The sequence below is a fragment of the Protopterus annectens genome, chromosome 1.part2, assembly GCF_019279795.1.
Source record: "Protopterus annectens isolate FY-2018-M chromosome 1.part2, PAN1.0, whole genome shotgun sequence".
In the NCBI taxonomy this organism is placed as follows: Eukaryota; Metazoa; Chordata; order Ceratodontiformes; family Protopteridae; genus Protopterus; species Protopterus annectens.
Window position 1 is genome coordinate 499,002,033 of NC_056727.1, and position 25,007 is coordinate 499,027,039.

The 25,007-nt window shown below is 41.0% G+C and overlaps 1 protein-coding gene across 2 annotated transcripts in view; it reads right to left on the minus strand.

The window, feature by feature from the left end:
• LOC122789777 (consortin-like) overlaps positions 1-25,007 on the minus strand; it is a 1,146,861-nt gene that overhangs the window by 337,573 nt on the left and 784,281 nt on the right. For both annotated transcript variants that reach the window (XM_044057227.1, XM_044057220.1), the window contains one exon: positions 7,598-7,706. In XM_044057227.1, the coding sequence (XP_043913162.1) occupies positions 7,598-7,706 (109 nt within the window). The remainder of the gene's footprint in view (positions 1-7,597; positions 7,707-25,007) is intronic.

Sequence of the window (25,007 nt, forward strand, 5' to 3'; positions counted from 1 at the left end):
AGAAGGGGCTCCTCTGAATGAGGTGCAAGTACATGCATGACAATACTCTCAGATTTTGTCTTCCCACAGCTGAATTTTGAAGCCAAATTAGAATCAGGGAAAACTGTCAGTGCCAGCTTACCTCCACAGTCCATGGATACATATGAGTGACCATGTTTCACTCCATGGTAGACTGCTGTCTCTTCAGCTGCAGTCAGTTTGGAAGCTTCACTGGTTGCATTATGTGGCTGAATAAACTTTGTCATTACAAGGTTCTGCCTCTGAAGTTGAAGGCTTTGCTGATGTTTGTCTGACTTCTGATGGCTTTTCATTGCCTTTTCCCCATCCCATTGTACAGTGAAACCTGTTCCACAGGATGTGGACTTTGCCATGGCATCTGCATTTGGAACAGGTCGCACTCATAAGTAGCTTTGCTCCCACACCTTATTATAACTGCAGAAAAACTTCTTTGGAGACAGGCTTTCAACCTCTTGATCCATTAACCTTTTCCCAAACATGATTCGTGCAGGATCCTTGCTCAACAACACTACAATAAACCGAAACAGCTATTAATACAAAAATCATACTTGACCAACACCAGTGCCTTCTGGGGCCTGTGTCAGTCAGTAGCCAGAGTTGATCACATTCACATGTGACTCTCCAGACTTTCACACCATTGCAATACCAAGTTGGTACACGGACAAAAACGTGAAAAAGTGACACTCCACATGAAAAATTAACAGTGAAGGTCAAGCAATGAAAGGCAGAAGCAGACACGATAAAGACGAATTATGTAGCTCAGCAATCATAATACCCTCTGGCTGCAACAGTAATAACTTGCGTAGAGACGGCTCAACAATCAGACTTTAAAATACTGTAATCCTAGAACAGGCCATGCAGTTTTTTAGCAGCCTAACAAAAATATTTAGCAACTTAAAACCTCTATCATTTGGTAGACATCCACGCCGTATGAGAACAGTGAGGCAAAATCTGTTTTGTTCTAAACAATACCTTTCAACCTAGGCAAGAAACCTACACTAGGCTGTGCTAGAGACACAGAAACGTTAGTCTTAGGTGTTACATGACAGTTTACTGTACTGTAAATTTCCGTCTGATTTACAAACACACGGGAAAGGCTGGCACAGGTTTAGTAACTATGTCCCCTTTTCCCCAGACTATAAAGATAATTATTGCCACCTACTCCTTATCAGTCATGTTAAGACCCCAACAAAAAAAGTGCCCAATCTTACCGTTTGACCGAACGGCGAGGAAGAGTGGCCCACGGTGTCCCTAAATAAATATGCAAGTAGTCTCGAAACTTAAATCTCTACACCACAATGAAAGGTTTAAACATATTTAATAAAAGAAAATATTTAGTATATATTCACTGTGACAAGTTCAAAACCACATAAAATATTGACAGTCTCAAAGAAAAACAAAGTAAAAACAGCTACATTAAGCCTTACTATATACCCAAGACAGTACACCCTAGAATGAAAAACATAGATCAAGGTAAACATGGTGATGACAGACTAGAAATGGCAGTTCTACAGTCAAAGCATCTTATACAACAAGTCATGTAGTCATTACATACTCACTGTAACATCAAAGTACAAAACCACATGAAAGATTTAAAACACTGCAGTAAAAACAGCCAAACTAAGCCTTGGTATAGACGGTATACCTTAGAAAACACAGATCAAGGTAAACATAGCAGTTAAGACAAACTAGAGAAATGACAGTTCTATAGATGCAAGAATCTTATACAGATCAGTCAGCATATACTCACTGTAACATCAAAGTGCACCCACATGAAAAATAAAAAATCATTAAAATAGCTTTGCAGTAAACAGCCAAACCAACCCTTGCTGTATATAGATAGTTATAACCCAAGCATCGTATACAAATCATTTGTTATCACTATTAATGAATGAGATAGTGCCAGAGATAACATTGACATTCTCAAAGAAAAACAATGTAAAAACAGCTACATTAAGCCTTACTATATACCCAAGACAGTACACCCTAGAATGAAAAACAGATCAAGGTAAACATGGTGATGACAGACTAGAAATGGCAGTTCTACAGTCAAAGCATCTTATACAATAAGTCATGTAGTCATTATATACTCACTGTAACAAAGTACAAAACCACATGGAAGATTTAAAACATTGCAGTAAAAGCAGCTAAACTAAGCCTTGGTATAGACGGTATACCCTAGAAAACACAGATCAAGGTAAACATATCAGTTAAGACAAACTAGAGAAATGACAGTTCTACAGATGCAAGAATCTTATACAAATCAGTCAGTACATATTCACTGTAACATCAAAGTGCACCCATAAGAAAAATAAACAATCATTAAAATAACTTTGCAGTAAACAGCCAAACCAACCCTTGCTATATTAAGATACAATTATAACCCAAGCATCATATACAAATCATTTATCACTATTAATGAATGAGATAGTGCCAGCACAGCTAATGAATTAATATAAATTTAATATTTACAAAATTCACTAATAGCTGTGCTAGCAGTATCTCATTCCACTAAACCTTTGAAAAATCTTTCAAATAAACATTAAATTCTATTTACCTCCAGAAAAGCAGCAGGGCTCCTAAGACAATCTCAGGAACAGGGTACAACACAAACTAACTAGTCCATGCAGAGGCAGAGCAAACAAGCAGCAGGGAGGGCAAAAAAAGGGCTCAGTGTCACCAACAGCAGGGCAGCAGCAAAAGTACGGATACAACAGCACAGCTCTTGAATGAATCCCAGAAGCAAGTGGGTCTACTCTGTCTCCCGAGTCCCGCTCTTGACTTTCCCTTCCTCGAATCCCTCCAGCAGCAACCTTCAAGAGCAGCAGGCAAGGGCACAAGTAGACCACCAGCGATCAGTAAAGAAATCTCAGTCCTTCTGGCACTAGCACAGCAGCTAGCTGTATGATGCAGCAGACGGTCACAGGCTCAGCAAGCAAGGAAAGTTTTGGAAACCTCATTTCTTTCGTCTTCCTTCTCCTTCTTCAACTTTCGAAAGGGCTTGGCAGGCAACAGACAGTATTGCTCAAAGCACTGCTTTTTATATCTTAATTTTCGCGGGCTTTCTCTGAGCATATACTAGCTAGTATACGTGTTGATTGGCTGCTTGCTGATATTCCTTCCCATGCAGCAAGCAGCCAATTAACCACCAAGACGGCAGTGTCATTTTTTTTTTTCGTCAGAAGAAGACATGCTGACGCAGCCTGACGGAGGTGGATGCTCTCTCTCATGCTCTCTCTCTTTCCGGAGTCGCAGAGCGAGAACCGGAGTGTCCTATTGATTTCCAGACACTCCAGGAAAAAAAACTAGAGAGGTGGCAACCATATTCACAAACAGCTTACAAAGCATCAAAGGGATCTCATTGTTGAAAGGTATCAGTCTGAGAAGGGTACAAAAAAAATTTCCACAGCATTGGATATACCATGAAACACAGTGAAGACAGTTATCAACAAGTGGAGAAAATATGGGACAACAGTGACATTAGAAAGAACTGGACATCCCCCCAAAATTGATGAAAAGGCAAGACGAAAACTGGTCATTGAGGCTGGCAAGAGACCTACAGCAACACTGAAGAAGCTGCAGGAACTTCTGGCAAGTACTGGTTGTGTACTACATGTGATAACAATCTCCCACATTGTCCATGTGTCTGGTCTATAGGGTAGGGTTGCAAAATGGAAGCCTTTTCTTACACTGAAAAACATCCAGGCCTGGCTAAAATTTACAAAACAATACATCAAGTCACCCAAAAGCATGTGAGAAAATGTGTTATGGTCTGATGAGACCAAGGTTGAACGTTTTGGTCACAATTCCAAAAGGTACATTTGGCACAAAAACACTTTGCATCACCAAAAGAACACCATCCCCACTGTGAAGCATGGTGGTGGCACTATCATGCTTTGCTGTTGCTTTTCTTCAGCTGGAATTGGGGCTTTAGTCAAGGTGGAAGGAATTATGAACAGTTCCAAATACCAGTCACTTTTGGCCCAAAACCTTCAGGTGTCTGCTAGAAAGATGAAGAGGAATTTCACATTTCAACACAACAATGACCCCAAATCACCAAAAGAATGGCTTCACCAGAAGAAAATTAAAGTTTTGGAATTGCCCAAGCAGAGCCCAAACCTAAATCCAATAGAAAATCTGTGAGGTGACCTTAAGAGGGCTGTGCACAAGAGATGCCATCGCAATCTGACAGATTTGGAGTGCTTTTTCAAGGAAGTGGGGGCAAATATTGCCAAGTCAAGATGTGCCATGCTGATAGACTCCTACCCAAGAAGACTGAATGCTGTAATTAAATCAAAAGGTGCTTCAACAAAGTATTAGTTTAAGGGTGTGCGCACTTATGCAAACAGGTTTTTCCCCTAACGGATTTATTTGTTTTTCAACTTAACTGTACAAGCTATAGGTCATATTAAAGTTGGGAAAAGTTTTGAAATGATTTATTGTGTTCTCATTTTTTTATATCACAAAAAACTGGCATTTTACCAAGGGTGTGTACACTTTTTATATTCACTCTAGAAAATAATTCCAAAGAAGCTGAAAAGTAAGGTGTACAAAACAGTGGTGCATAGCCAGTAGCAATGTATGGTGCAGAAACCTAGGAAATAAGGGCAGAACATTTGAGAAAGTTAAAGATCATTGAGATAAAGTGCCTGAAATAGGTAGCTGGGTGCATACTCCAGGAAAGACAAATAAATGAAGAAGCTGATTGGGGAGAAAGTGCAACAGCTCAAATAATTAGTCAGGGGTCTAGCACCCCAAGATGAGGAGGAAAAAGGTGGAGTTGAAGAGGAATGGCAGTACCTCAAAACAGCATGGGTGAGGACTACAGAACAGATATATGGCCGAGCCAAGTATGGAAATAAGCTACATAAGGAAACCTGGTGGTGGAATGCAAAAGTCCAGGAAATCATCAAAAGAAAGAAGGAGTGCAGGAAAAAGTGGGAGATCATAAAGACAGACCAGGCTAGGAAGGAATACTAGTTGGCTAACAAACAAGCTAAGAAATGAGTTGCAATAGCAAAGAATAAGGCATTGGAGGCCCTCTACCACCTTCTGGAAAGTGACTCAGGAGGTGGCACAAAAAATCTATATCAGGTTGCAAGGCATGACAGAAAGATAAAGAAGATAGTTAAGACACCCTTCATAAGGGATGCCAGCAATAGCATGCTCACCAGTCCACAGGAAATCAACGGCAGCTGGAAGGAGTACTTACAGCAGCTTCTGAATGAGGAAAGCCCCACAGAAGCTGTACTGTCTCAGACACAGCCTACAGTGAGTGAAGAAGAGAAGCCCACCCTAGAAGAAGTAAGAACAGCACTAAGGAAAATGAAATCAGGGAAAGTACCAGGCTCAGATGAGATTACAGCAGATATAATAAAGATGCTGGGTGAGATGGGGAGAAATGGCTTCCAAGGGTACTCATAGCAGTGTGGAGAAAGAGGCACATCCCACATGACTGGAGAATATGCATACTTGTGCCACTGTACAAGAACAAAGGCAACATCCACAACTGTGGACAGTACAGAGGTATCAGACTCCTGTCGTACTGCATGAAAGTTCTGGAAAAGATGATTGATAAACAGATGCACAGAGTAGTAGAAAGTAAGATGGGAGATGAGCAGTTTGGATTCAGATCAGGATAAAGCACAACTGACCCAACGTTTGCAGTGAGACAGACAGTTGAGAAGAAGCTAGCTGAGAACACCAGGTCTCAAGAAAGCTGATTTGGGCAGTCCTGCTGTGGTTCGAAGTCCCAGAAACATTGGTAGAATTAGTACATGCTATTACAAAGATCCAATGATTCAAGTACGAACAATGTTTGGTCTCAAAGAAGGTTTCCCAGTGGGAATGAGTGTGCATCAGGATTCACCTCTGAGCCCACTGCTGTTCATACTAGTGACGGATTACATTAGTAAAGAAGTCGGAGGGGACAGATCAACAAAGGTGCTGTATGCAAACGATGTGTCATTACAAGCAGACTGAAGAACAGCTTCAGCAAAGGATAGGGGAATAGAATGCAAAACTGAAGGCCGTAGGATGAAACAATGTACAGTTAAGATGGTGATAATGGCAGCAAACAGGGGTAAGCAGAAGAAGCTGAGAACTGAGACAGAAGGGAAGATAGCTGAACAGGTTAACAGCTTCAAATATCTGAGAGGGGTGGTTGAGGAGAACAGAAGTCTGAATGAAGAGATCAAAGCTAGAATCGGAGGGGATGCAGCCAACTGGCATAAAGTGTCAGGTGTAATGTATGATAGAAGAATGCCAAAGAAGCTGAAAAGTAAGGTATACAAAACAGTGGTGCAACCAGTACTGCTGTATGGTACAAAAAACTGGGCACTAAAGGCAAGCAGATTAGGAAGCTAGAGGCGAGGGAAATGAAGTGCCTGATACAGGTGGTAGGATGCACACCATGGGACAGATGAAAAAATGAGGACATAACAGCATAAGCCAAAGAAGTTTCCAATTTCAGAAAGATCAAAGAGAACAGATTACAGCGGTTCGGGCACATGTGAAGAAACGCAGAAGACAATCTGGTGAAAAAGAATTCGGACAAACAGGAAGAAGGTAAAAGGGAACAAGAGTGTCTAGCAAAGAGGCAGATGGATAGTGTGAGAGAAGATCTGTGATAGTCAGGCAGGAGCGTGGCACTGAACTGAGAGAGATGGCGACAGTTAACACCACACCCTGACCCCATGTTGAAAATGGGAAAAAGGGGGTTGATGATAATGATGATTAGAGCAGAACCCATAGTAGCTCAAATTGCAGGGAAGGTCAAAGAGAACGGATTATGGCAGTCCAGGCACATGTACAGAAAAGCAAAAGACAATCTGGTGAAGATGATTTGGGAGAAACACAAAGAAGGCAAGAGGAAACAACTGCATCCAGAAAAAGCGTGGATGGATTGCATGAGAGAAGGGTAACCATCTGAAATGTCGGGACTCACCAGAGTAATTCCCAAAACCTGAGAGAATGAATGCACAAAAAAACCCAGACTTACACTAACTCCGAGATATCCATGTTTTGGAATATTCCTTTTTCTCCACGGTATGGCAATCTTGGAGTTGATATATATAAGTTTGGGGGGCTTGCCCCTGTTAAAAAGAATTTTAAAAGAGAAAAGCAATCTTCAAGATTCATTCATTTCTTAGGTTTATGGTCTTTTTTTTCCGGCTTGTTGGCACTTGTCATTACAAGTGCTTATATTTCATAGGAAGCCTGAGAGAAGTCCTAAAAACGCACTCACAGCAAATTTTAACTGTAAACAATTTTACCACAAAAAAAAAAGTGTCAACACAAGACCAAGAAAACAGTATAATTTAGATTACAACCAAAAACATTTCTGATACTGATTGATTACATTATTACAAAGAACTAACTAGTGTAAAATAATACACTTGAACTGGACACTTTCAACAGTTTATGCTGGTCACGAAAAGCAGAAGCATGACAATACATCTCAGAAATTAGGAAACTAACAGTGCAACATCAAAATCATTTGCAAATAATATATTATGAACAAAATTAGAATAGCATGCCATTAGAACAGCTACATAAAGGTCTTTGAATCTGTCCTCACCTTTGAGATACAAAATGCTTGACACGATTTGCTAACTCGTCATTAGAAAGGTCATTTACTGAATACCAAAAAGTTGTTTCACAGGGTTCAGATGAATTCCACTTGGCTTCTAAAATAAACCAAAACAATTATATTTACATAAAAACGATTTCAGTGCTTTATAACATTTTGTATGAAAGTATACTTTCAGCAGAAATGTTTGAGGGTTGGAACTCTTATTATGTGGTGTCTGCAAGTAGTCAAAATATTTCAATTTGATCTAAATGGTAAAAGTTTGAATACTAAAACTATTAGCAAAAACTCAAGCTGTTCTGTCCTATAGCTACTCATTATACAGTATGTCAGACATTCATTTAATCTCAATAAGAATAGAAATCTGTCATTAAATTAACAGTAGCAATCAGCAGTGATTAAACAGAACAGGAAAAGGAAACATTGTACTACAACCTTTCACCACTAAATATGACTGCAGGTTTCCCCTCAGGGATGACAATTTTGAACGTTTGTTAAACCTCCTAAACATTTTTCATTTAACTGTTGCCCAGAAGATAACTAGGTGAAATTCACACAGCATCAAATGGATCAAACGGACAAGGAATAAAAAAAATCCTCAAAATGCAAATACATACACTCAGATTTCAGAATAAATTAAAGGAGAGAGAGCACTTTTGTAAGGGTATTCATATTCAGTGCAAGAGCAGATCGTATAGACAGTTTGCAGTACTACTCATAACATTTGAGCTTTTGCTCCCTAACCTGAGATGTTTAACCAGTTTTTATTAGCTGACAAATGTCCTCTGTATGGCTAACACCTAACAGTGAAGCTCAACCAGCTTCAGTTAACTCAAGCTCCATACAAATGCAACACAAGCAAAGTGCCATCTACAGTTCTCTTACAAGCTAAACTGCAAGCACACACTAATAATATGCAAGCAACAGCTAACATATTACAGTATTTATATTCAGTGTATCCTTGTATTAAATTCAAATTCTTACTGGTATGTCAAAACATACCTCTCAGGAATCTGGACAAAGCTATAAAGAAAAGTGGGACAAAGGCCCAAAAATACGGACATTTTTTAAATATTACTCTTACAAACACAAAGTTGACAGAATAACTGGTTTTGCATTAACATGAATTTTCTGAAGTATATCACGTTGGAAACTCAAATGTCGGTCAGTATTTTCTAACTTTAATATTTAATGATTTGCCAGAAAACCACAAACTTATGAAAAACAGAACAAAAATATGAGGCAAAAATTTGGACATTCTGCGAAAATCTGTAAAGTTGAGAGATATGCCTCAAAAGCCTCTCCCTCACAGATCTAATGTTGTAGAAATTAGCCTCACACAAGTGTATACTTCTTCAGAGAAGACTCAACTAAATCACAGACAGGAAAGACAATGATTTCCTACAGTTTATATTGTCCTTGGACTAGGCTTAAAGCCATTTTTGGTAAACATGTCTACATCAGTACAATTTTTAATCTTATGCAAATCCCATGGTGAAACATGCTTGTTAAAAGCAGTAGTTTCAAGAAGGGGAGGCAGCATAAGGAAATCTCTGTCAGTACAGTCCACTGTTTACTTGCAGCAAAACGCAATATAATGAGACAGATACTCAGTATCAAGATGAACACAGGCAAGCAAACTTTCACTCTTGAAACAAATCAGAGACAGATCAACCTATTCAAACCCAAACATACTGGGGAATGTAAATATAAGCCACCTTAATTGAATACCAGTATTCATAATCTCTATAACAGAAGAAAAAAGCTAATTAAAATCAAATTCTAACCAGATTAAAAACTCTATCAAAAAGATTAGCAAAAGTCTTTTACAAAAAAAACAATGTGAGGACATATGTACGGGCTCCCAAATATGCAATAAAGTCTAGAAGATTCAGGATATATATTTTTTTTGCCTAGAAGTGTTTACATAGGTACTTTTACACCCCAAACAGACTCCAAAGATTATTTCCTCAGGCAGAAGGTAAATACTAGAAGTGTAATGTGGACGAAAGAGGTACTTGGGCACAAATGTTTTCGGAGTGTAAGGAGTTGGCAGACTTTAAAAATTACCTACAGGTTGTCAGGAATACTTGATGAGCATGAGTATAACTAAGGAAATGACTTCTTTATGAGCTGGGATACAGGATCTGAACTGTCTAGACATAGTAAGCCCTTGTTAAGTTTAATCCTGGTGGCAGTCAAAAAGCAGTTACTAGAAAATGGAAATCAAAAGTCAAAACTAACCATACTTGAAGTAGTGGCTATTGTAACAGAGATTAAAGAACAGGAAGTGGGATCTTTAGAAAAAGATAGGAATAAATTACATAGAAAAAAATTGAAAATTGTGGAAACAATACATGCAGAAATATGATTTGGAGGAGGAATGAGGTTTATGAGAAGGCAGGAAATGTACAATTTATGTAACATTTATTTTTTTTATAGAACATATATGATGGATAATGTTTGCAAATGTGAACTTGTTAATATGGTTTAATTAATTTTATATAAATGTAAGTCTGCCTATGTCACAAGTGATAACTTAATAAAAGTGTTTAAAAAAAGATTAGGAAAACTCTGAAAGCTGCCACTAAAAAGATGAAAGCGGAATGCAAACTAAAGTCAGCATCGGAAGCTACAACTAGTCATAAATCCTTAACTACAGCAGACGATTAAGAAATAACACAGTAATGCTCTGAGTAAATTCACAACAGTATAATAATTATAACCCTAACAGTATTACTAATATACTTGAATACAATTTTAGTTCCAAATTCACACCAGAAACTCATAGAAGTTCCACAAATTCCTGTGTCCCTTCCTCCCCAAGATTATTATGGGATATTGCATAGCTGCACACAGTGAAATTAAAAACAATACCTCTATGAAGGAATTTATGGCTGAAATAACTAGGGAAGAAGTTCCACAAGTTATTAATACACATGGAAAGGTTTCTTTACATGCTGAAGATTTGTTACTGTATTTAACAGACCCAGCTAGGGAACTTCAGTTGCTATTTAAAAATTTACAAGAATTTGGGGAACAGCTGGGGTATAAGATTAGATTTCTTATTTTTAATGGTGATGGACAGGCTGACAGATGAGATCAGACAGGAGTCCCCGTGGACTATGATGTTTGCAGATGACATTGTGATCTGTAGTGAGAGTAGGGAACAGGTGGTGGAGATATGCTCTAGAGAAAAGAAGAATGAAGGTCAGAAGGACTAAGACAGAATATGTGTGTGTGAATTAGAAGGTGGATAGAGGAATGGTGAGGATGCAGGGAGTAGAGGTGGTGAAGGTGGATGAGTTTAAATACTTGGGATCAACAGTTCAGAGTAATGGTGAGTGTGGAAGAAAGGTGAAGAAGAGAGTGCAGGCAGGATGGAGTGGGTGGAGAAGAGTGTCAGGAGTGATTTGTGACAGACGAGTACCAGTAAGCGTGAAAGGGAAGGTCTACAAGAGGGTAGTGAGACCAGCTATATTATATGGGTTGGAGACAGTGGCATTATAAAAAGGCAGGAGTCAGAGCCGGACGTGGCAGAGTTAAAAATGCTAAGATTTGCATTGGGTGTGATGAGGGTGGACAGGATTAGGAATAAGTATATTAGAGGGTCAGCCCAGGTTAGAAAGTTAGGAGACAAAGCCAGAGAGGCAAGACTACGTTGGTTTGGACATGTGCTGAGGAGGGATGCAGAGTATATTGAGAAAAAGATGCCAAGGATGAAGCTGCCACTAACAGGAAAAGACAAAGGCCTAAGATAAGGTTTATGGATGTGGTGAGAGAGGACATGCAGGTGGTTGGTGTGACAGAGCAAGATGCAAAAGACAGGAAGAAATGGAAACAGATGATCTGCTGTGGTGACCCCTAAGAGGAGCAGCTGAAAGAAGAAGAAGTTGGGGTATAAGATTAACACATTCAAGACTGAGTTGATTATAATAAATTTCCCCTTCTCCCAACTTTGGCACATTTTCTTCCAAGACTTAAGGGCCCAAATTGGATAAAATAGCTAGAAATCCACTTTACTGACTCCTTTGAGAGGGTCTAAGGAATTAACAAAATCAGTTAATTTACAGAAAGTTAAGGATTTAATTCAGAAATGGGCCTCATCATGTTTAGACAATACAAAGTGCACACAGCCTCTAAACATGGTTTATTTTATCTCTGGGTTTGTATACATTAGAGAGTTACCTAGGTGTGTGGATCAACAATTAATGAAGAAGCTGAATAAGATGTCTTTAGACTTTACATTAGCCAACACTTCATAATGAGTTAGAGTGGAGATACTCTGACTTCCAGGGGATTCTGGGGGGTCTAGGTCTCCCGCACTGGCATCGGTACATTAGAACATCCAGGTTAATATAGCCCTGGGAATAATGAAATGCTATGTTCCCCTGTTGAAGGGCATAATGATTTATAAGTCCAAAGGATGAAATAATTTTCTTAAGCAGCTATCTGTTGTGCATTTACATGAACACAGGGCTAGCTTCAGTCTGACTTGTGTAGCTCTCTCTCAGCGTTACAATTGGCATTTCAAACCACAAAGACTACTGCATGGATAGAAGAAATATTACCCTTAGGATGGCTGAGGTCTATAATATACAGGTGAAATGCCACTTTGGTGAAGCAGAGAACTTGCAATATTGGGAACATTTCATGGAGAATGGTGTAGTTACACCACGGGATAGCTTTATGGTTATTCATGGTTTGATTACATCGCTAACCCCTTTCTATTAGGATGCTATTCCCTGCAACAGAAAATTTACAATGACTCATTGCCTGATTATGCCCATTTGTTTTTTTTTTTGTTTGTTAGGATGGAGGAAAGCGGATGCTGTGCTAATGGGACTGGTGAGTGAGTTTTATGAACTGGTTGATGATGACCTGATCAGAAGCATGGACAAAATAAGTTGCACTAGTGCAGGGACTTGGACATACAAATGAACAGAGAGAAGTGAACCTGGCTTCTGCAGGCCCCTAGGTGTGCAACAAGTCATGGAGGTATAACTAGTTTCAGTTGCCAATGCTTTTACAAATTCCTTTATACACTAGTTGATTTGGTATGGATGTTTTTAGCAGTTCCTGTTATCTGTTGGAGATGTAACACTTTAGAGTTACAGACTGGCTGCATATGTTTTGTAGTTCTTCATTACTAGATTTATTTAAGAGTAACACATCTGCTGCACTTGAAATAATTTGAGGTAAACAAATATTACTTACACCAATGTCTTAGTAGGATATTTTGGGGATGATCAATATGAGGATCTTAAGGGCTACCTTAGAATTGACTAGTCTTGCATAGAATAAATGCATTAATAAAAAGTGGAAGCAAAGCACTTCACCTACCGGTATGGATTTAATTAAATGTTTGCAAGAACTGAGGGATACAACTTGCTCCAGCTCCTCCATTTTGGCACTATTTATTACTTAGGAAATGGGCTTTAATTTACAGACTGTTAAGGAGGTACACAGGTACATAACGGGAAAGGAAATACATATAAGTAAATAATAGTTAGATACTATGTCTGGACTTGAACACTCATAAAATTTATTATTATTGTACTTTATTAAGATGCACTGGTACATTAATTAATTGTTTTATGGTTATTTGGAGTTTCTGTTTTATTTTAATACAAGTTTGATTTAAAAAAAAAAAACACCTCTATGACCTCCAACAATATACTTGCTAGCTTAATCAACACTGCCAAAGATGCCATCTCTGAACCCCTCCTAAAAGTGTTCAACTTAAGTATAGCCACAGGGTATGATCTTGAAATACAGAAAACGACCATCATTATGCTACTCCATAGAGAGGGACAAAACCTCAGATCCCAGGAACTACACCAGCTTACTAAGCCTAATTTGCAAAGCCATGGAACATATAACAGATTTCATAACGTCTGACATAAAAAAAATCTTATTGCTCTAGACCTGCTACAACCTGGTTTTGTCAAATGGAGTGCATGTCTTCTTAATTTCGTAAACTTAAGTTGATACATTTGTAAACAAGCTTAAAGGCACAAGTACAGACCCTTATGTTGTAAGATGGATAGCAAACCGGCTGACAGACACCACATACTTAAAAGTATCAGATGCCACTTCAGAAAGCAAAAAGGTGAATAATGGTATTCTTCTGGGCTCAGTACTGGGACCCAACTCCACTTGGCATCTTCTCAGATCCAATAACTCAGACATATGGTTAACTAAACTTGCCAAAGACTGCAGGCTGGATGTTGTCATTCTCTCAGCATCTGATACCAAGTCACTACAGCAAAGGTTAAACCCTACAAATCGGTGGAGCATTAGAATCTGGATTAAATTAAATGCAAAGAAGTATAGCACCTTTGGTAAACAAATCTTATCAGCAGTTTACAGTACAGACTGTACCACACTCCATATGAATATAGTAATTTGAGATTTCATCATTATTATTTCACCACCGCTATCCGTACCAGTTAATAAATAAATGAACTGAGAGTGGAAATCTGAAAGCAAAATGTTGTCAGAAGCCAAAGCTGAAGCAACATGCACCCTATAACGAAAAATAGACAAGTCTATCACATTTAGGCGGTACAAGCAGTCCAATAACATTGGGGTTAGGCATGAAACAGGAGTCAATATACTGGTCATCTGCCCAAAAAGAACTATTTTCCATTTAACCAGGTAAGAATTTGACAAAGGCCTTTTAGCTTCCTTTAGGATATGAGTGGCTTCAGTAGACAGTGAAGCACAGTAAGAAATCAACAGCATATCTTGCATTCACAAAGGTTGAGAGACCTATGGCTAGCACACAATACTGAGTTCAATGGCAATAATGTACTGGGAAGGGAAAGAGACATAAGTATAGGAATAAGATAATGAATCACCTGGGAGTCATCAAATTAACTTTCTTTGTTTGCTTTTGCCTTGAGTGACAACTTCTGGATTATAAGACATACAGGGAAGGCATAGAGATACTAGTGAATCCAGGGAAAGAAATACTGCATTTCTCTTCCAAGCTTGGGGAAGGTGGAAAAGGAAACAAATGTTCAAAAGTCTGAACCTGCAGCTAATTTGCATACAGGTCTAAAAAGTTTGCTTTCAAAAGGACAGTTATGCTTAGTCACACTGTTCTGTTAGGCTGCTTTAGCAAGAAAATAAGGGATATATTCTTACTATATTACTTTATCTATCAGAGGTCCCTTCCTTGATGAGTCCCTGGCTGGGTAATATTTATTCAAGAACTGGAATTTGGCATCTTTTTTCCAGCAAAACTGTGCTTTCAAGAATGTTCATTGGAATCAGATGATATCTTGACATAATGCATCAGCTACAAATGTACACATCCTCACAGATAGAATAACTGTGTAAAATCTTACTATAACCATAGATGTCCTTCTCTTCTATATGCTGCAGTATCCACAACATGAGGGAGTCCGCCTCTGGTTGACTCATATGTCCGGACATTACACCAAAGTTAAACTGCTACTGTGAAGGTATGTGCGACGAGCTGCATCACACAGTGTACGTCGGCCATAAATGGACATCGGGTATAAAGTGGACGTCAGCACGCACCTACCTCAGAACTGAATGCTGCCAAGCACCAGCCTGAAGGAGTTAGTATACAGAAGGTCAGGCAAGTATAAGGGTGAAGGCAGGGAGGGAGACTACTGCAGCATATAGAAGAGAAGGACATCTATGGTTATGGTAAGAATTTACACAACTATTCTATGTCCTTCTATTCATATCCTGCAGTACCCATAACATGAGGGAGAATGCCAAAGTTCATGCAGAAGAGGGATTGGGAGGAGGAGCAGAGACACTTTCCACAAAACCATGCAAAATAACCCTGGTAAACCCTGCTCTAGACCTGGAAACAATATCCAACTTACAGTTTTTGGTAAAGGTATGAACAGATGACCATGTAGCTGCCTCGAAAATGGAAGCTGTATCCAAACCTTTACAGAAGGCCCCAGAAGAAGACACAGCCCTAGCAGAATGTACCTTGACTAGAAAAGGAAGATCCTTCCCATTAGCAGTGTAACAGAAGGTAATGGCCTTAGAAATCCAGCTGGAAACAGGGAGTCCCAGGGCTCTTGGGTGATAGGAAATAAAAAGCCTGTCTGATTTACGGATGGAATTGGTTTTGGCCAGGTAGTATCTCAGCTGTCTGTGCACATTTAAAGTGTGAAAGATCCTCTCACTAGACGGTTGTGGAGAAGGGAAAAAGTTAGAAAGGCTGATTGCCTGATTCAGTGACAGCACATTCACCAACTTAAGCATGAACAAAGGATTGGTACGAAGGAGTACTCTGTCCCGATGGAAGACTGTGAAAGGAGAGTAGGTTATGAGGGCTTCAGGTTCAGAAACCCTTCTGGCTGAAGTAACAGCCACCAGGTGAATAGTTTTCCAAATAGAATGTTGCAGGGAAGAGGTCTTAGCTGGTTCAAATGGAGCTAGAGTAAGCTTTTCAAGCACAAAGTTGAGGTCCCAAGGAGGAGGAATTGGTTTCCATGGTGGTTTAATATGTAGGACTCCTTTCAGGAAAAGCTTCATTTCCAAATTGGATGTCAAGGGAGGAGTCAAGGGCAAGTATGCTGAGATGGCAGACAGATGTGCCTTGATGGAAGAGTATGACAAGCCACCTATCATCAGCTCACACAGGTAAGACAGGACCACTGGTGGATCCACCAATAGTGGTTGAAATTTGTTTTTTAGACAACAGACAGCAAACCTTTTCCATTTGGATAGATAGGATTTTCTGGTAGTGGGTTTCTGGCCTCCTACAGAACCTGTAGCACGTCCTCAGTGTAAAAGTGTCTAAAGGGGATCAAAGCCCTATCACTCACAGAGTTAGATTTAGGATAGAGATTTGAGGGTGTATTAGAGTCCCCTTGTTCTGTGTGAGAAGGTCCATCCTGTGGGGTAACTTGTGGTGACTGCCTTTTTGCTAGTTGATGAAGAAGGGGGAGCCAATGTTGTCTTAGCCAAAAGGGAGTCACCAGCAAGATTTCTGGTTGTTCTTTCTGAATTTTCAGCAGAACTTTCTGGATCAGAGGGAGCATACACAAACTTCCCCTTCCATGGAAAGAAATGAGCATCTACCCTCCATGTTCCAGGGTTTGGGACCCTGGAACAGTATTTGTGAAGTTGTCTGTTCATGGAGAAGGCAAACAGATCCACCTGTGGAGTATATCATCGATGGACCAGGTCAAGGAACACATCCCTTTTTAACATCCATTCATGGGAGTAGGTCATGGACCTGATTAATGCATCGGCCTTCACATTCTGAACTGATGGAATGTACACAGCCTGCAGAGAAACCTGACTGAGTAGAGCAATCTCCCAGGCATACAGAACCAATATGTAAAGGAGGTAGGGTTTTGCCCTCCCTTGTTGCTGATGTACCAGAGGACTGTGGTGTTGTCTGTGAGCCATGTCACCACTCCTGGTTGGATTTTGCCTTTGAAGATTTTTAGAGCAAAAATCAGAGCCCTCATTTCCTTAATGTTGATATGCTCCTTTGACTGGAGTGGAGTCCAAACATCTCTCACCCTCCAATTCTCTTAGAGCTGCACCCCAGCTGATGTCTGGCGGATTTGTGTACAGATCCTGGTTGGGGAGGAAGGTTGGAGGGGAAGGCCCAGGTTTTTTGTAACCTGTAAAACAAACTAGGAAAATTCGAACCAAGAAAATATAAATTGCCAGAAGTACTCCACCACTCCGATACAAAATCCACACTAAAAGTTTATTGTGAGCGCATTCATTTACATTCAATAAAGGAACTTCTTCAGACATTTTTAAAATAAGACATCCAAGGTTTAAATAGTTCAAAGAATCATGACATCACACGCTCTCCCATTTTTATGTTAATTAAAAAACACAATTCACATCTAATTCAGGCCAATATATTCATGATGGAACTCCTACAAAAGTTGCAAAGAATTGCATGAAAAACATATATGTACATGTATATGTATGTATATATGCATTTTTCATCTTACTAAGGATTTTAATTTAAGAATACACTTTACAGAACAATATTCATTCAGACCAGGGAAGGAATATGCATTTAAAAAACTGGAACAGGACAGAAGAGAATATGAGAGCACAACAGCTTATCCCCCTCTGCCTCCATCTCAAAACTGGGGCAACTGGGATGTTCATAATCAAGAAATGAACCTCAGTTCTAGCCTCAATGCCGGCCAGGTCGAGACAACTATGAATCTAGCTGACCAAACAGAAGTTAACACTTCTAGCAAATGGAATGATCGACAGAGAACGTCAGCCCCAGGAGTACTTCTGGCAATTTATATCTTTTTGTAACCGGTGATATCCACCACTGTAACTCCCTTGTTAAACAAGGTAACAGTAGAATTACATAATCCAAAGGGTGAAGGTGTTGCTTCCAAACGGTCCTCAGAAACTACTGAAACTTCTTCATGTGTAGCCTTGCTAAGGCCTGATGATCACAGGCTACCAGGCTTTGCCTGAAAGAACTGTTTTTGGGAAGCAGTGGAAGGGGAAGATCTCACATGGGCCTGCTTTCTGGTTTCCTTTTTCCCCCTGGGAGTGTGGTACTTAGAGACCTTTTTAACAAAGGAAGTCCTAGCTGTATAATTCCTCTGGAAGTGGGAAACAGAAAAAACAAAAATGTGTTTAAGATCTTGCAACTCTTTCCTCTTTTCCTGAAGCGCTTTGAAAAGCTCTGCAGTTGCACAGCCAAAGAAGGCCTTGTTGTCTAAAGAGGCATCCATAAGCTTGGCTTTAATGTCATCTCGGAGGGGCTGCAACCTAAGCCAAGAATACCTCCTTAAGACAGATCCTGATGCCGCTGCCCTAGCTGAGGCCTCCACAGCATCATAACTGCACTTTATGGAGTGCCTAGTGACCTGGCTACAGGATATTAGAATGCTAGATATTTTAGCCTTATTAGGGATATCTGGAATTTCTGATATGAGTTTGGTAGCATTTGCCATGAGAGCCAGACAGTACTTTGCCATATGGGTTTGGTAATCCATGGCTCTAACAGCAAGAGTGGCAGATGTGTAAACTTTTTTGCCTAACCTCTCCATAATTTTACTCTCTTTATCAGAGGGGAGTAAGGAAGTGGAGGGCAGCAACTTTGGGGCCCTGGAAAGAAACTTTGCATCCTCGGACACTTTATAAAACCTGTCAGGGCACTTAGGGGCTGGAGGATGGAAGTCTGGAGATTTTGAGGCAGCAGTAAAAACGTCCAAAAACGCAGGAAGTACACGGGGAATGGCAGAGGGATTTGGGGATTCCACTTGCAAGAGGTCATAATACCTTTTTGGGTATCAGAGACTTGACAGCAGTCCCATTTAAAAAAAATCTTTCATCTGCACAATAGTCTCCCCAAATATAATGTCCTCCCCAGGGGAATCTGTGCCATTGGACTCCTCCTCTGAGGAAGCATAACCCAGAGAAGCCAGTTGTGAAGAATACACTAAAGACTCATCCTCAAACGAGTCTTCTTTCTCTGAGGAAACCTCTTGTACAGGCCTTTTCCCAGGAGTGGGGGGAGGAGGGACCTGGACAGAAGATGGAGGATGTCGCAAAGCCTTGAATGCATTAAAGAGGCCTTGAGTAAAAGCCTTCCAGTCAGGAGGTACATTAGAGAACAAAGTTGGCTGGGGTGAAGAAATATGCTTTGTCTTCTGTTACTTTTTTTTGGGAGCCTCCAACATATGATGGAATGTCGGCAGTCCGGATGTTGGACAACATTCTATGACGTCCGAGGGAATGTCTTCCTGCACTACTATCTGGGTAACCCCACGTGGGCCTTCGGAGATGATGAGCCATGGATATCCTCCCCCCCCAAGTGGCAAAGTCAGATGCCTACGATTCCCTCTGGGATGTGCTAACAGACTCCTTAACGGCTTCCCCCGGGTATCCATCAAAGGAAACTCCGTAGTTTCCCATATGGCTTCTAGGCATTCATCAACCTCGGGAGGAACACCCGGAATACAGGGAGCAGCCAATTGTTCAGGCTGAGCCTTTTTGGCTTGCATCTCTTTCAAAGTGGCCGACATCGGGTCCATATCCCGTGCATTGCCTTTAAGATGCTGATTTTCCAAATACAGCCTAAGGGAAGCGAGACAGCTCCTAAGGGTCTTGGGGACAAAGGCTTTACAGATGTCACAGGATGTATTGTCATGTTCTGGGCTTAAGCAAAATAAACAAAGCTTGTGGGTGTCATTATGTGGAATCTGCCTTCCACACTGACATTAACTCACAAAAAATAAACACAGCAGTGAGTAAAAACAACAAAAACCCTATGGGGTACTTAGCTGAAGCACAAACACCACTTTCTGAAGCTAGTGATGATCGGTGCTGGCAGTCAAACAGACGGCAGAAAAGTTCTAAGGTAGGTGTGTGCTGATGTCCGCTTTATACCTGACGTACACTGTGTGATGCGGCTCATCGCACGTACCTTCGCAGTAGCAGTTTAACTTTGGTATAACAGCCAGATGTACGAGTCTTCCGGAGGCGGACTCCCTCATGTTATGGATACTGCAGCATACGAATAGAAGGACATCAACAGTTCACTCAGCTTCAAACCAACAAATAACACATACTTATCCAACAAGCAGAAAACTCCAACAGCAACTGCAAACAGGACCACTCCAACAGGAAGACCGAAGAAGTGTATAGCTTACCCATGATGGAAGGACCTCTACGACACCATCTGATACAGTTAAAACATATCTATTACATCCAACATCCATTCTTTGATGGGATGAATTGGAGGAGGAAGCAGCCAACAGACTGACCTAAAGCAGAGATCAGATCCTGGAAAACTAAGCTGCAGTCAAAAAAAGTAATGTCTGGGGAAAGTGTGTGCCAAGACTAAGTGGCCACAACAAAAATATCTGCAAAAGAAACATTCTTGAAGAAAGTAAACAATGGAAGAAGATATACTTCAGGTGGTCTGGGCTTTGACTGGAGCATTTGGCAACAAGTGGTTGACTGACTCTTGACAAAAACAATGCAGTTGGCAATCCACTTCGGAAGTAACTGTCTGACATCTGCATGCAATTCACTTTCCCTCCTGAATGAAGGCAAACAGATCCATTCTCCTAGCCTCATGCACCTTCCTCAGGCAGATCTGAAGTTGCACAGTCAGGGTGTAAAACTACACAATTATGCATATCATCACAGAGGGTATGATAATGTTCTACTAATCAAGTTGGAAACAATAAAAAAATCATAATTTCAAAAAAAAAAAAAAATCATTATGCTAAAATGACTGAAAAACTAAATCGAAAATAAATTCACAAGTACTTGTCATAAAAACACTGTAAAAAATATTGGAACTAAATGAATGAACCCTATAGCTTTGATGCACTTAGTGTTATCACTGTTTACAGACAGTTTATCATTAATACCGTAGTATGTGGCATCCAACAGATGATGCCACTGGAGCTCCCTATACTTCAGATGAGCTTCTTAATTACTCTCTGTGCATGTAGGTATTTTTTCCATAACAAAATGGGGGAACTTTTTAAATTCCCTGGGGATTGTTTGGTACATTGTTCATGTCATATTTATTATCATAAGTGTGTGTGTGTGTGTGTGTGTGTGTGTGTGTGTGTGTGTGTGTGTGCGCACGCGTCTGTGTGTGTGTGTTTGTGTACTTGTGCTTACCTGTTTTTTTCAGGGTATCATGGCTGCTGCAAAAATTGACATGTCCAAGAAAAGGAGTCTATCGGTGCCAGCTTCTCCCAGAGATTTGACTACCAAGAAGCTTAAAACGTTGGTTTCCTCTTTTAGTGTGGAACCTGTATGAATACTTCAGTACCACCTTCGGTGCCAATAGTTTCTTTTTCACTGGTGACAAAGTTGTCGGCACAGACTCAAAGCCTATCCATGGAACTGAAACCCGTGACACTGCCTGTTTATCCAGTACCAATGTCTTTGGCGCCTAAGAAAAATGTTGAATTCTCATTTCTAGACCATCCAGAGACCAGATATTTTCCATCCATTGAACATTTTGTAGGTCAATTACCTAGCCCTTTTTTGGAACGTACACGTTCACCTTCTACCCAGTCTATTCATTCCACCAGAGGTTTAACAGAAACAGATGTGTCGAGATTGGTAGATCAGTTCCTGGTGGTGAGGGGAATTTCAGGTGTGTCCTCAGTTCCAGCCCCTCCTGGAGCTGGAACCCTTCTTTCTTCCACTCCCTGTAGTCTTCCTCTTCTGACCTCCATTGAGGCATTAGAGATTTGAGCTACGACCTTACTGGTGCTGGCTACCTCGGTTCCTGCTAGATCTTCATCTCTGGTACCAATTCCTACCCTGAGCCCTTTGGCGTTTTCGGATCCAGAGGCCTGTCATGGTCGGGGCTATGCTGTTGGTTCAGAGTGGCGAGACTCTACTCCAATTTTTTCAGAGCCGTTTCTGTGTCTTTCCAACACGTGTTAGCTTGATCCCTACTTTACCTTTCAGGGCTGTCGCTTCTGAACGGGGGGAACCCATAGTTCTGAGGCAGTCCTTCTCGGTTCCAGGCCCTCTTCCCTCTTCGGGGGGACTAGCTTTCCAAGCCATGGAGAGGACCCTGTCCTCTGCAGGCATTCCGCTGGCTCCACAGCTGTCGGAGCAGATTTCCAGTCCTCCCCCTCATTCAGAGCCTCTACCATCTCTAACACTAGGACACTGAGCACTGAAGCTGCAGGAATCACCTGTTCAGGTTGTAGCCTCTTCCGACACCTCTTCAGATCATCCCAATGAAGAAGTTCCTCAGAAAAAGAAGTGTAAAAGGAAATACGTAGATTCCCCAGAGGAATCCATCACAGAGGACACTGATTACGATGAAGGTACCCCACAGTCACGCCAGAAGACATCTCCTTTGGAGACATCCTTGAGATCCTTAAGCGGAGGGGTAGCTGGACGTCCCAACAACCCTCCACAGAGGAATGTACCAGCAAGCATTTGGTGCTTGACCATCTACTTCTTGGGTACTTCTGCCTGCTGCCAAGCTCATTAAGCTCATATCACAGTGGGCATGGAAGGGTCCTAACACAGTAGAAGCCATCCCCACAAGATCAAACAAAATTCTAACTGCTCCTGAGGATCATTGGTTTTGGGCAAAGGGATAGATGGTAGATGCCATAGTGGTAGTGACGACCACAAAAAAGGAACTGGCAGAGGAACGTTCCACTGTCCATCATCCTAATAGAGAATCTCGGGCAATGGATAGGTTTGACAAGTGAATTTACGCTTCATCGACCTTTGCTTTACAGTCTTTGAACTTTATGGCACACTTCACCAGACTTCAAAGGGATGGGATTAAAGAGTTATCAGATACATCGGCAGAAGCCATATCTGATGAAGTCCAAGGCAAGGCTGCTTCTCAGTTGGCCACCCTAGAGTCCATCTCAAATTCATTCATGAGGTTCATAGCACATGCAGTCAATGGGATGACTAGAGCAGCAGAATCGGACGTAATCAGGAGGAGACATGCCTAGATGTGCTTATGCAAATTTGCAGAGTTATCCAAGTCTTCATTCGTCAATGCCCTCTTTGATGGATCATCCTTTTTTGGCCCTAAAGTTCAAGAAACCTTGTCCAGGTATGAGAAAGATGGAAAGACCCTTTCTGCAGTTGGTGTAAATTTTTCTACACCTCATCGGTCCTATTCCAGGAACCAGAGGAGTGGGAAAACGTGGTTCAAAAAGTCTCAAGGGCCTTTCCAGGAGACAGGTGGCATTGGCTCCGCCAGGGGCAGAGGGGGAGCTTTAATGGAAGATGCCATCCATGAGGCAGAGACCGCTCACAAAACCAGGATTCCAAGGACACCTTTCATGAAAACCCTACCAGCACTACTGAAAGGAGGCTCGATTGCTTTCCTCTGGAAGTAGTAAGTGAGCGTTTATCCTTGCACCACCACACCTGGCTCTAGATAACTTTGGATGTGGGTTATCATAATTAAGATGTCTACCTCACAGACACATGGTACAGGGTTTGGTTCTTTCCTTTGAGGAAGATTGGCTAGGTTTAAAATAGCCCACAAGGGCAACTAGCCTAGTACTTAACCTATGTTTAGGTGCAAAGGATTATAACCAGAGAATACACCATACTGTTCATTTCTCTTCCACACAACTCAAAAAAAAATCCCTGATGTCCCACCCAGTCAGAGGGAACCAGCAGTTCTAGAAATGCAAAAACTGCTAGAAAAAGAGAGTCATCCAAGAGGTCCCACCAGACCAGATAGAATCCGGAATTTACTCAAGATTCTTTTTAGTGTCAAAGAAGACAGGAGACTGAAGACCAATTTTGGATCTATGCGTTTTGAACAAGCCCATTCAACAGATAAAATTCCTGATGGTCACAGTTCTGTCTATTCTCCCTTTAATAGGGAAAGACAATTAGATGTGCTCTGTAGACCTCCAGGATGCATATTACCACATAAAAATGGACAAGCGCTCCAGGAGATTTCTCTGCTTCCAGCTGGGAGCCAGTCTTTATCAGTTCAGAGCTCTGCCCTTTGGTTTCACCACAGCCACCAGTGTGTTCACCAAATGCATGCAAGTAGTACATGCGCACTTGAGACTGCATGGATTCCAGGTGTTTCTGTACTTAGACGAGTGTCTCATTACCACCCCCACCAGGCATCTACAAGAACATGCAAGAGATCATGTTTTCCAGACCTGCACCAACCTGGGGATTACAGTAAATTATAAAAAATTACAGCAGACTCCAAAACAAATTTTAGAGTTCATAGGAGTGATACAAAGTACCAATTCTTGCATAGCCTCCCTACCTTATTTGAGACTGCAAAAGATCAAGACCCAAATGAAAAAATTATCAGAAGCAAGAGTAGCTGCATGAGTAGTTTTACAAGACTTAGTTTCAGTGATGGTGGCCATTACATTAGTAACCCTAATGAGATTTCACATGAGAATTCTATAGTGGCTTCTGGTATCTCAGTGGTCCATACTGTATCAACCAATGTCAGATCAGATTTTGATTACCAACCATTGCAAGAAGGACCTAGCTTGGTGGATTCATTCAGAGGAAATTCTCTTGGGTTGCCTCTTTGTCCCATGTCAACCCCAAGCCATAGTGACCTCAATGCCTACCAGATGGGGTGTGGGGGGGCATTATCTGGGCAAGACGGTCCAAGGCACTTTGTCCCCCATGGAGGCCAGCTTGCATATCACTCTGCTGGAGCTGAGGGCAATGCTGTTAGCACTGCAGGCCTTTCAAACTGTTCTCCCCTTGGGAACAATTGGGATTCAAACAGACAATATGTCAGTGGTTTGGTACATCAACAAGCAGAGAGGAGCCAAGTCGTACCTCCTTTGTTGGGAAGCTGTCGGGTTTGGCAGTAGGCGATTTCTTCCAACCACTTTCTGACAGCAATGCATATTCCAGGGAGTTCCAATGTGAGAGCAGA